This window comes from Hemicordylus capensis, chromosome 14 (assembly GCF_027244095.1).
Source record: "Hemicordylus capensis ecotype Gifberg chromosome 14, rHemCap1.1.pri, whole genome shotgun sequence".
NCBI classification, from domain to species: domain Eukaryota; kingdom Metazoa; phylum Chordata; class Lepidosauria; order Squamata; family Cordylidae; genus Hemicordylus; species Hemicordylus capensis.
In genome coordinates this window covers 5,086,914-5,099,487 of record NC_069670.1, presented here as the reverse complement: position 1 = coordinate 5,099,487, position 12,574 = coordinate 5,086,914, and the positions used below count along the sequence as shown (strand labels likewise).

General features: G+C 47.2%; 1 protein-coding gene across 2 annotated transcripts; it reads right to left on the bottom strand.

The window, feature by feature from the left end:
• Positions 1-8,789: 8,789 nt before the first annotated feature.
• Positions 8,790-12,295, bottom strand: LOC128336991 (zinc finger protein 761-like). Of its 2 annotated transcripts, none has more exons than XM_053277388.1 (2): positions 12,034-12,295; positions 8,790-10,301 (listed from the first exon to the last, which is right to left on the bottom strand). In XM_053277388.1, the coding sequence occupies exon 2, from the start codon at positions 10,033-10,035 to the stop codon at positions 8,854-8,856; it is 1,182 nt and encodes a 393-aa protein (XP_053133363.1). In that variant the 5' UTR covers positions 10,036-10,301; positions 12,034-12,295; the 3' UTR covers positions 8,790-8,853. The 2 variants fall into 2 exon arrangements, with proteins under 2 accessions (XP_053133363.1, XP_053133364.1); XM_053277389.1 differs by having other exon boundaries at positions 8,790-10,298.
• Positions 12,296-12,574: the final 279 nt, after the last annotated feature.

Sequence of the window (12,574 nt, the reverse complement as noted above, 5' to 3'; positions counted from 1 at the left end):
AGACGACGACAAGCCCAGTCGGAAGACGCTGCTGGAAATGACCGAGGAGACGAGAGCTTTTATATGCTTCCTTTCATAGCCCTGAGACATGAGGACAGCCCTGATGCATCCAAATTTCATACTGTGTTCTCCCCAGATGAACATGATTAACATTTTACAGTCTCATGTTTGTACCCAATAAACCTGTGAAGTATTTGCTGGTTCTATGCCAGGATGAGTTTCCTTTCATTTGAAGTCACGCTACGTCTGAGTTGGATGTTCTGCCTCATTTGGGGAGGCCTCCTGCTAATTGCTTTGCAATCCCAGTCTAGGGAACCTGCTGTTTTGGGACTAAAACTCCCATCATCCCCTGCCACAATGCCCAAAGGCTGGGTAGGATGGGAGTTGTCATCCCAAAAGAGAAAGTTACCCAAAACTGTATCATCCCAAATTTAAGCAAGCCCCCCCATCTTCTGCATATACATCACCCCCTCCAATTCAAAGGGATATAATTCTGCATATACATCACCACCTCCACTATTTATTATTTATTTATTTATTTATTTATTTAGCACATTTTTATACCGCCCTAACCCAAGGTCTCAGATCCATCTGGTCTTGCAGAGTCACTTCTTATCCTCTGTAAGTAATATAAGGATAGTGAAGCCAACTTTGACTGAGAAACAAGCGGTTGATTTGTATTACTAACTAAACATGGGCTAAGAATCCAATAGACAGACTAAGAGTCTCTCATGAAGAGAGAGAACCCCCAGAGCTGTTCTCACGATCAGAACCAGGGTCGGAGGAGGACCCAGAGAAGGAGGGGGAGCCAGGCGTGCTCCTCCTGTGTGGACAAAGATTAAAGTGAGAGGCGGCAGGAGGGAACCTGTGGGAGGGAGAGGAGGGGAGGAGGGCTGATGATGGTGTAGTGGTTAGAGTGCTGGACTAGGACCGGGGAGACCCGAGTTCCAATCCCCATTCAGCCATGAAACTAGCTGGGTGACTCTGGGCCAGTCACTCCTCTCTCAGCCTAACCTACTTCACAATGTGGGCAAAGCTGTATGGGGTGACCCTGCTTCCTTCCGAGCACTGAGAGGTGGAGTCGGTCCTGCAGAATTAAAATGGGGACAATCAGCCTAGATGAAATTGCTGGGCGTTTAACCATCATGACTGCTGAGGACAAACCACCCTGGTGATGATATACCAAGAAGTTCCCTTTCCTCTGAGATCATGATGGATCTGATCTGGACGTTTTCCTTCATCCTGAACGTTGTCCCCGTTCCTGTTAATTAGTTCTTGTCGGTGTTTCTTGAAGCACCGCCAGTGCCTTGGAAAGCCTCTGAAACAGAAAACAAATAGCACAGTCCTCCTGAGGATAGAGATCAACACTCCCAGTGACTAAGAAAACCAGTCTGGCTTGCAGCAGTTCCAGAGCAGAAATGGGCAATATATCCATTCTGGAAACCTGCAGATGGGTAGAGATCGCAGACCGCCAAACGTTCCAAAAATGGATCTGTATTCCAAAATATGTGGAATTTAAGTTTATCTTTAAAGAAGAAATTAACAGGAATCATAAGGACAACCAAATGTATTATTTCATTTATTTATTTTACTCCATTTATTTATTTATTCAATTTCTATACCGTCCTTCCAAAAATGGCTCAGGGCGGTTTACACAGAAAAATAACAAATAAATAAGAAGGATCCCTGTCCCCAAAGGGCTCACACTCTAAAAAGAAACGTAAGACAGACACCAGCAAAAGTCACTGGAGGTCCTGTGCTGGGGGTGGAGCAGGTTCCACAATCTAGGGACGGCTACTGAGAAGGCCCAACCCCAAGTTGCCACTAGACAAACTGGGGGGGCCCTGAAGAAGGACCTCTCCTGATGATTTTAGTGAGAGGTGGGGTTCTTGCAGAGAATGGGTCTCTCTCAGGCCAGGCGGTCTTAATCCAGGTTAAAATGAAGCACAGCATTCCATGGAGGCCTTTAATGTTCTGACGGTGGCATCCGACAATAGGTGAACGCCAGCTCTGGGTAGCCACTGAGGCTACCGCATGGCCTTCCCCCAAGACTAGCAGTTGACCTGGAAGTCACAGAGCCATCCTCACCCCTCCAACCATGGCCCAGAAACGTAGCCTGGCCACATGGAACAGGGAAATAAAAACACCGGTTGTGAGAAAATCCTCTGGAACCTTGCCCTCCGGTTTAATTCAGGCCCTTGCTTTCATCCTTCCATCAAGATTTGACAGAGAATGGGGCGTCTTACTGAGTTAAAGAGGGTTGGACCAGGTTCCCGTGATTGAACCCGTTGCCGGACAGAATTGAGTCAAATGCAATGAGGGATGTGTGCTCAGATACCCTTTTTTATTCGTGATCATAATGGCACAGGACAAGTAAAAAAAAAAAAAAAGAGTCTGACAAGCACTGGGCCCCAAAGGCTAAGCGGCTAGCATATATAGGTTAAAAACAGCAAGCAAATCAGTAAATCTTACAATACATGTCTTTGTGAATAAACAGAGGTTTTCATGAGGTGCCAATTAGCCTTGGACATGAGCTACTGTTTGGCCTATCCGCCCGCCCTCCTCCTTATCGGTATCTTCTGGTCCCAGCTATGTTTCTTTTTCTGCTGAGTGGGGGAATTTGTCTCATAACCTTGGCTACATACAGTATTTCTTGTCAAGCTCTGGTATTTGCTACTTCTTGGCTGAGGGCCTCACATTCTTAAAGTATTCATTCTGGCCCACTGGCCTTACATTCTGTTGAGAAGCCTGAACCAAACTTTCATACTCTTAATTTGTAGGCCTGGATTAAACGTTTCGTTATCACACCCACACTGCAGACCAAATAATACCCCGTAATCTTCACCCAAGCTGGTCTTTCCTCTGGAATTGGAGATGGGAGATGTATATGCAGAAGATGGGGGGCTTTCTTAAATTTGGGATGATACAGTTTGGAGTTATGTTCTGTTTTGGGATGACAACTCCCATCATCCCTCCCTCCCCCGTATGGATGGAGGATGGAGATTGAAGCGGGGACCCTTTGCCTGCTTCTGTGCAGCTCGTCCCTGGCCACACTGGGAATGATGTCCCCCGTTCCGTTCAAAGTTGCTGCAGGGTCTTCCTCAAAGTGAACCAAGAAGGAGATGCTCTTATTTCAACAGGGAGCGTATTCCAGGCAGCCAGAGAGAAGGTCTGGTCCGGGGTAACCATCATATGAGCCGGTGGCAACTGTAATCAGACCTCTCCAGGTGATCTTAGGCGACAGGGTCCATGACAAGGAAGGCATTATTTTCTTAAATACCCTGGACCAAGGCCGTTGAGAGCCTTATATGTAATAACCAGCACTTCATATTTCGTTCAGAAACATATCGGCAGCCAGTGCAATTCTTTTGCAAAATAGTGTTATATGGTCCCTTTGGGTTGAGTCAGAGATCAATCTGGTTGCCACCTTCTGTATCAGTTGTAGATTCCAGACTGCATATAAAGGCAGTCCCAAGTAGAGTGCATTACAGTAGTCAAGCCCGGAGGTTACCAGCATACTTACTACCAATCTTCCCAATCTTCCTCTGGCCACGAGAAATGGCTCGGCTCCCTCAGCCGTGCCTACACAATGCAGCGGCCATCCCATACCCGAGGCTGTGCCTCCATTTGCCCTGCTCTGACTGGCAGCCGCTCTCAGGCAGAGGCCTTTCCTAGCTAGTTGAGACCCTTGGAGAGAAGCTAAGGATGGAGATTCAAGCGGGGACCCTCTGCAAGGAAAGCGGTGGCTGGGCCACTGACGATGGGCCCTCCCCTACGTATGGGGGAGAGCCTTCTCCTCTCACTACAGTGGGAGCCTGGAGGCCAGGACCGGGAAGTGAGGCTATGAACTGGGGGCCGTGGCTGTCCTTCCTCGATAGGGGGCTGGCAGGTCTTGTTGTGAACTATACCTGGTTTCGCACTCTGTACATGCTCAGAGGGAAAGAGGCAAAGTCACATCATACACAAACTGAATTGGTTTTTGGAGATGGTGACCATGTAGGATCTGGGCACGCAAACAGAGATCGAGAGAGACACACTCAGAAAGTTCAATGGGCTTTATTATAAAAAGTTTGCCATCAGGATCAAATAATCCACATTAAAAACATGTTTCCGATTCAAAGTGTAGTGTAATGTGCCTAACTAACATATGTGTGTGCAATCAGTAAATACAGCTATCTAACAAATCCTAGATAAAACATTTTGAGAGAAGCAGAAAAAGAAGAAGGAGGAAGGGGAGGCTTAGGAAGAGGGTAGCAGTGATTAGTAGGAAGGAGGGAAGAGGGATCCAAGGCTTGTGAAGGCAGCATATTACCCAGATCAGAGGCTTGAGAGCGGTGGATCTTTCAGCTGAAGGAGAGGAGCTTTGGGCTGGAGACAGGAGCTTTTAGATCAAGCATGCAGTTTGCTCAGAGCGAGGGAGAGAGTGAAGGTACCATGGCTGGGGAAGTCTTGACTTCTCACTGCGCAGCAGAAGTCACAGACAGGCCCTTCTCCCATGGACAGAGTTCCTGCCTCTAGCCCCGCGGCTTGGGCAGCAAACCCTTGGATTGCTCGTGAGCAGATCTTGCTTGTAGGCACAAGACTGCTTGTAGGCAAGAGACTGCCACTTCTCTGTCCAGTAAGCTATTCTTTATAGTATCTTCCTTTGATCTCCCATCATCTGTCCTGGGTCCCCAAAGGTGACAACTTGCTGTGACCTTCTGGATAATGTCTTTTTAATTATTCAGGCAGTCCAGGGAGATCTTAATCCCATCTTCTGTTAGCTGCTATCTTGAGGAGGGGACATTGCCCAAGGCAAATCTGCCTCTCTGAGCTGCAAATGGGCATCTTCTGGTTTACGTTGCCAAACTCCAGTTTGAACATTCAATTTGTGGTACGTTTTGCCACCCCAACATGAAGTTGGGCAGTGGCGGCGTTACATCTGAACATGGATGATGCCATAACCATGGTTTATGAGAGAAGAGAGCTGGTCTTGTGGCAAGCATGACTTGTCCCCTTAGTTAAGCAGGGTCCACCCTGGTCCACCCTGGAATGGGAGACTAGAAGTGTGAGCGCTGTAAGCTATTCCCCTCAAGGAATGGAGCTGCTCTGGGAAGAGGAGAACATTCCAAGTTCCCTCACGGGCAACATCTCCAAGATAGGGCTGAGAGAGACTCCTGCTCACATCCTTGAAGAAGCCACTGCCAGTCAGTGTAGACACTGAGCTAGATGGACCAAATGGTCTGACGCAGAATATGGCAGTTTCCTATGTTCCTAAATCAACACAGATGTATTGATCCTAAATCAACGCACATGGAAGAAAGCTGGTCCCTTGGTAGCAAGCATGAATTCTCCCCTTTGCTAAGCAGGGTCAGCCCTGGTTTGCATTTGAATGGGAGGCTACATTGGAGCCCTGGAAGATATTCCCCTTATGGGATGAAGCCACTCTGGGAAGGTTCCAGGTTCCCTCTCTGGCATCTCCAGATAGGGCTGGGAGCGACTCCTGCCTGTTACCTTGGAGAAGCCGCTGCCAGTCTGTGTAGAGACAATACTGAGCTAGATAGACCAATGGTCTGACTCAGTATATGGCAGCTTCCTATGTTCCTATGGATACCCTTTCACAACATGAGAAGAACCTTCTATGGGGACAGCAGTGCCAGGCAGAATTGCTAATAATGTGTGTTGACCATTCCACAGAGCTTTCTTAGGTAATGCAACTCACCTTCATAGACCCGTTAAATATTTACATGAGCTTGTTCTGGCCGAATCGAGACAGGCATTTGCCTTGTCATGCTTGGATGCGCTGCCCTCTGCTCTCTTAGGGGTCGCTATCTCAGTATTCCTTTTTCTCCACGGTTATGCCTGTGACATCACGAGCGGTTATGACGATTGATCATAAGTTGCTTCACGGTTGGGTTTTATAGAGATATTTGGCTAGCACTTTTGTCACCTCTGTTGTCCAGATTCCTGGGTAGGCCATCAGCTTTTTATGTGCCTCTCCTTTTGTCTGACAGTGATATTAATGTTTCCACCAAGGTGGCAAAATTTTGCTACCTTGCAAGTTGTGTAAGGAAGCAATTGGTTAAAATCATGAGTGTCGATTGTGCTACATATGATATTGTCAACGGTGCTTTTTAAGCAAGTACTGGCAGGATCATGATAGCTGGAGCTTACTATTGATCTATTGTATTGCATTTTTGTCTGGCTGATGACTGAAGCCCATTCCAGAAACTACAATTTTTCTTTAAAGATGAACAAAGCAATTTTACTTTGCAATTCGTTCCTTTTAAATCAATTGTTCTTTTTATTTATTTATTATTTTTATTTATTCGATTTCTAAACTTTCTAAAAGTTTAGTACAAAAACCCAGAACCAAACCAAACACCAGCCAACAACCAACAGAGCATAATCCATAAACAAAATGTGGTCAAAACTCATTCCACTGGCCTGACTCTCACTTTGCCTTAACTTTGTAATCAGTTCCGCTTTTCTGCAACCCGGCTTTTCAGCCAAAGGTCCCGTTCTTCTTCACAGTTCCGAGGTTCAGCCCTGACGAGTTCTTTTTGCTGGTGAACATAGTTTTAGTTTCCAGAGAGTTACCACTCTCTGCCAGTGATTTCTTAGCTCTTTTTAGCCCCAGTTCTGATCCTCTCTCAGATTGTGCCAGCAAGACTTCAGTTCTTCCCCTTGAACTCCTTTCCCAACCACTCCTACTCCAACCAGTATTTCTACTGAACAAAGGCTGTTCACCTGCTCCTCAACAGATCTCTTCAGCTAAACTCTCCTCTGCTGGAGCCTCCTATATAGACACAAATTTCCCACCTAGATTTTTCAAAATACCCCATCAGCATAACTCAAATTCCCTCTATCTTTCAAACCATGACCATGACCAGGAGAGGAGAGCTGGTCTTGTGTTAGTAAGCATGACTTGTCCCCTTAGCTAAGCTGGGTCTGCCCTGGTTGCATCTGAATGGGAGACCTGATGTGTGAACACTATAAGATATTCCCCTGAAGGGATGGAGCCACTCTGGGAAGAGCAGTAAGTTCCAAGTTCCCTCCCTGGCAGCATCTCCAAGATAGGGCTGAGAGAAATTCCTGCCTGCAACCTTGGAGAAGCCGCTGCCAGTCTGGGTAGACGATACTGAGTGAGATCGACCGATGGTCTGACTTGGTATATGGCAGCTTTCTATGTTCCTACGTTCCAATAAAAGCCAATTTCTTCTTCCCTCCAAAATCAAACCAGAACATTTCATCACCCTCAATAATGAAACTTCAGAGCAGGGAATTTTGACTCCAGCTGATTCTTTATTAATCCAGTGAACAGTAAAGAAATATACAATACGAAGTCTTATTTACAAAAAAAAAGAGATTTAGGCCTCATTCCTATACAACCTGTAAAGGGGAATCTGGTAGGGATCCCCCTTTACAATTAAGGGGCATTCCAAAGAGTAAATACGAGGGTGGGGGTGGGGGGTGGAATAAAAGATAGTGTTTTCCTTTAAAATTCAGATGTCGGAGGTGCCCAGGATGGCAGCAGGTGCTGGTGATGCAAATGGCCTCTATGCAGGCGCATAATTCACAGAAGGGAATCCACCATCACAGCACCTGAATTTTAAAGGTTAAAACTACCCTTTCTCCTTCCCCCGCATTTACTCTAGGGGATGCACTTTACTTTTACAGGGGAATCCTCCCCAGATCCCCCTTTACAAGTATACCCTCAAGCCAGCCCGAAAGTTGGTTCAGACCACTTCGATGGCCGGACCGGATTGGTTTCAGCCGAGCCCAGACCAGGCCAGTTTAGTTCGAATCCGGTCCGGTCTTGAACCAAAACGGTCTCATGGCCGTCTTGCACATCTCTAGCAGCCTCACAAAATTTAGCCACTAAATTTTGTCTCAGCATTCGCTCCCCTAAGTAACTAGGTGGCATAAGATACCTATGAATGCCCAGGGAAAGGCACGAAAAGCAGAGTTATAAAAACATTTCTTATTGACTGATAAAATATGCAATTAAGGAGGACATGTTCAAGGGACTCAACTGCACCAGAATTACAAGGAAAAACCCTTGCATCATACGGAACATTCCGAAACTTCCCAGACACCACCGAAGGGAGAGCATTCCAGCGAGCGAAGGGGAAAGCCCTGCAATGGATGGGGACTGTCAATTCTAAGTGATCACTTGCTGGTTTAAGCTGACTTAATGATTTCTAGGATAAGGATATTTGGGACCCAACTAATATCCTTTTGATGATCCAAATGGCAAATCCTCTGCTTAAGAGCCTTCCTGTGACTATCAAACCCCAAGATAATAAAAACTTAGAAGAAAAACACAAAGTTAAGATTCCAATTTTGTACAGCAGGTGGATCTAAAAATATCCACTAAGACCAAAATGGTTAAACCACATGGGAGAAGGTTATGTTTTAACTAAAAGGTAAATATAGAAAGCCAAATTTTGGATTGCATAATCTCCTGAGGGGAAAAGATTGAATACAGCCCAAAATGAGCTCCATACAGTTTCTGAGCTAGCACTTTGGCCTCAAGAAAACTAAAGGCCACTTTACCTCTGGTGGCTTTTTCAAAAAATGAAAATGGCGATTACATTCCTTTGTTCAGTCTGAGTTTCACCTAGAGTCCACATTCCAGAGACCGACAGATAAATGTATTCAGAGGCAAGAAGGCATATGCTGTGAAAAATTAATATTCATTAATCAGCTTGAATGAATAATGCACATTTATTCACAACACAGATACAAAACACATCTATGAATTCCCTGAGAGAGAAGCAAGACAAATCAGAAGCAGGAATCTCATAGGGTTTCTCTTTCACAAAATGAGGTAGGTTCTTGGGCTTGTCTGCAGTTTCATATGTAAGATTTCTACCCTGATTGAATTTGTGCATGTGCAGTAAGGTGTGCCTTCCTCCTTCGAGTGTGGGTTCTATGGTGTAAAGCAAGGTTTCCACTCTGGCTGAAGCCTTTTCCACACTCCAAGCATTTAGGTGGTTTCACCCCAGTGTGGGTTCTATGGTGTTTATTAAGATTTCCACTTGTGCTGAACCTCTTTCCACATTCCAAGCATTTATGTGGTTTCTCCCTTGTGTGGGTTCTATGGTGCACAGTAAGAGCTCCCCTGTTCCTGAAGCTCTTTCCACACTCGACACATTTATGTGGTTTCTCCCCAGTGTGGGTTCTGTGGTGTATAGTAAGATTTCTATTTGTGCTGAAGCTCTTTCCACACTCCAAGCATTTATGTGGTTTCTCCCCAGTGTGGGTTCTATGGTGTAAAGTAAGATAGACACTTGTGCTGAAGCTCTTTCCACACTCGAAGCATTTATGTGGTTTCTCCCCAGTGTGGATTCTATGGTGTATAGTAAGATTTCCATTTGTACTGAAGCTCTTTCCACACTCCAAGCATTTATGTGGTTTCTCCCCAGTGTGGGTCCTGTGATGTATATTAAGAGCTCCACTCATGCTGAAACTTTTTCCACACTCCAAACACTGATGTGGTTTCTCGCCAGTGTGCATTCTATGGTGTAAAGTAAGTGCTCCACTCTGCCTGAAGCTCTTTCCACACTCCAAGCATTTATTTGGTTTCTCCCCAGTGTGGGTTCTATGGTGTAAAGTAAGTGCTCCACTCTGCCTGAAGCTCTTTCCACACTCCAAGCATTTATGTGGTTTCTCCCCAGTGTGGGTTCTATGGTGTCTAGTAAGATTTCCACTTGTGCTGAAGCTCTTTCCGCATTCCAGACATTTATGTGGTTTCTCCCCAGTGTGGGTTCTGTGGTGTAAAGTAAGATGCCCACTCCTGCTGAAGCTCTTTCCGCACTCCAAACATTTGTGTGATTTCTCTCCAGTGTGGGTTCTATGGTGTACAGCAAGATCTCCACTCTGCCTGAAGCTCTTTCCACACTCCAAGCATTTATATGGTTTCTCCCCAGTGTGGATTCTTTGATGAATAGAAAGAGATCCACTCGTGCTGAAGCATTTCCCACATTCCAAGCATTTATGTGGTTTCTCCCCAGTGTGGGTTCTACTGTGTAAAGTAAGCTTTCCACTCATGTTGAAGCCTTTCCCCCAGTCCAAACATTAATATGATTTATCACCTGCGTGCATTTCCCACTGAGGTTGAAAGCTTAGTTCAGAACTGAATCTATTGCGAAGTGGAAGGCACAGACTCCTTTCTTTTACTTTCTGCATTATTCTTTTTGGACTTCTCTTCTTTTCTTTTGCTCCAGTGTTTCTTTGCTCCCTTTTATTCCATCCGGCACGACCCATAAACCCTCTGCTGGGTTTCCCCTCATTGTTCCTCTCCCAACTCTCACCTGCTGGAAAGAAGAGAGAAAACTGGTCAGAGCCTGGGATGGAAAAGGAGCCGTAAGAGAGGAAGGTCCTTTATACGCAGAGGCACTCTGATTTATTTATCATATTTTTATACTGCCTGATATGTACGTCTCTAGGTGGTGTACAAAACTTAAAATAATATTTAAGATCAGCACAGATTAAAATACAAAGCACAAAACAGGTAGAACGGTAGCATAAAGACAGAAATAAAAACAGTAACACAAAATGTGGCTCTTAGCCACGGACCTTAGGGCTCAGGTCCATGGCCTCCTGTGTTGGGGGGGGCCTCCAAGTGTACTAGGGGGCCTCCCCAGAGCCCCGCTGTTGCCCCCCACCCAAATACAATCTTTACCGCCATTTGTGGGGTGGGGTGGGTATTATTATTATTATTATTATTATTATTATTATTTACATTTTTATATCCCGCTCTTCCTCCCAGGAGCCCAGAGCGGTGTACTACATACTTGAGTTTCTCTTTCACAACAACCCTGTGAAGTAGGTTAGGCTGAGAGAGAAGTGAGCTGGCCCAGAGTCATCCAGCTAGTATTATGGCTGAATGAGGATTTGAACTTGGGTCTCCCCGGTCCTAGTCCAGCACTCTAACCACTACAGCACCACACTGGTAAGTGGAGCAGGCCTCCCCTTGTGGTGGCAGAGGCAGCAGCGGGCAGCAAGAGCTGCTTCCCTGAACTTGACTGCAGAGGAATGCACGGGGAGGGCGGGGATGTGGGAAGTTGTCCTGCTATGGAAATAGGAACATAGGAAGCTGCCATATACTGAGTCAGACCCTTGGTCCATCTAGCTCAGGATTGTCTACCTAGACTGGCAGCGGCTTCTCCAAGGCTGCAGGCAGGAATCTCTCTCCACCCGATCTTGGAGATGCTGCCAGGGAGGGAACTGGGAACCTTCTGCTCTTCAACATGTTAATGCAGCTGCTCCATCCCAGAGGAGATGCGAACTAAAAGCCAGTTGCGGAAAACTTCCATGACCTTTCTCAGAGAGCAGGCTTGACCAAGAGTTCACAGTTACCCGAAAACAGCGAGGCAATAAATTGAAATTTTTTAACCCCAGACATACATTGGGCTAAGCTGTAATGCACAATGAGAAACTGGAAACTGGAGTGTGCAGTGCTGCTCCCCAGTAGCTTGCAGAGACTTTGAGGTCCATCGGGAGGATTTGAGGTCCATCGGGAGGATTTGGGGACTCAAAACTGCCCTTCCCTGGAGAAGCCAAGTCAAATGCTTGCTCTGCTTGGGAACACTGCTGGCTACAAATACCCGATGTCTTTTTTTTTCCTTTTTCCCCACTCGAAAGGAGCTATACAAAATTACTACTTATGATCATGCACCTCCCTCCCCCTTGTAAAAACCATTGCTTCCCTGAGCTGGAGGGAAGCCAAATAGCACAAAGGAGAAAGTGGAGGGCTGGTAGCAAATCGGAGGAGAATGAAAGGGTGTGTGTGTGTGTGTGTGTGTGTTGACTATCAATGGCTAGTCGGATTTCCTGCTCAGGACTTGCAGATCGCGGAGAGCCCTGGAGACCATCTGGGGGGCAGAGCTCAGGCCAACCCCTCCCCCCCCCCGCTGGCTGCACTCCTCGCAACCCTCCTGCGGGGACCTTTCCCACGGCAGAAGAGAGAGGGCAGCGCGACGGGGAGGGAGATCCAACCCGCCCCCGCCCTTCCCCAGGATGCTGCGCCTGCGTCTGGCTGCTCACCTGCCTTTTCAGGTAGCCCTGCAAGCAGGCACGAATCTCTCGGTGCGGGCGCCTGATCCGCCTCTGCGGAGAAACACGCGCAATCTTTCCTGCAGCAGCAGCAGCAGCAGCAGCGCGGTCCTCTGGCACCGTCACTCCGGATCAAGGCAGCCTCGGAAGAGGATCCAGGCAGGTCCGGCTTTTTATTCGCGCAGGCTGGCTTCTGCTGCTGATGCAGCCGCCTGCTCTGCTCTCTGCCCCTCGCACTCTTCCCTGCCCCTCCCCTTCCTCTTCCTCCTCTCAGCTCCACCTCGCAGTGCGCAGGATTGGACCCCCCCCCCTCCCCTCCTTCTCTCAAACAGCCTCCAACTACCCCCACCGTTCCTGCTCCAACCGCATCCCAGCTCCTCTCTCTCATTGGGTGAGCCATCAAGGCCCCGCCCACTCCAGGAACATCCTCCCCCCCCCCGCAAAGCCTGGCCTCCTCTCTGGCCCCGTGGGAGGGGGGGGAGATCTTCCACTTGGGGGCTGTTAGGATCCGGGGGGCGCAAGCAGGGAGTGT

What these genes read in the sequence shown, in the direction of transcription:
- LOC128336991 (XM_053277388.1), bottom strand. Translation starts at nt 10,035, where the DNA reads ATGAGTGGAAAGCTTACTTTACACAGTAGAACCCACACTGGGGAGAAA.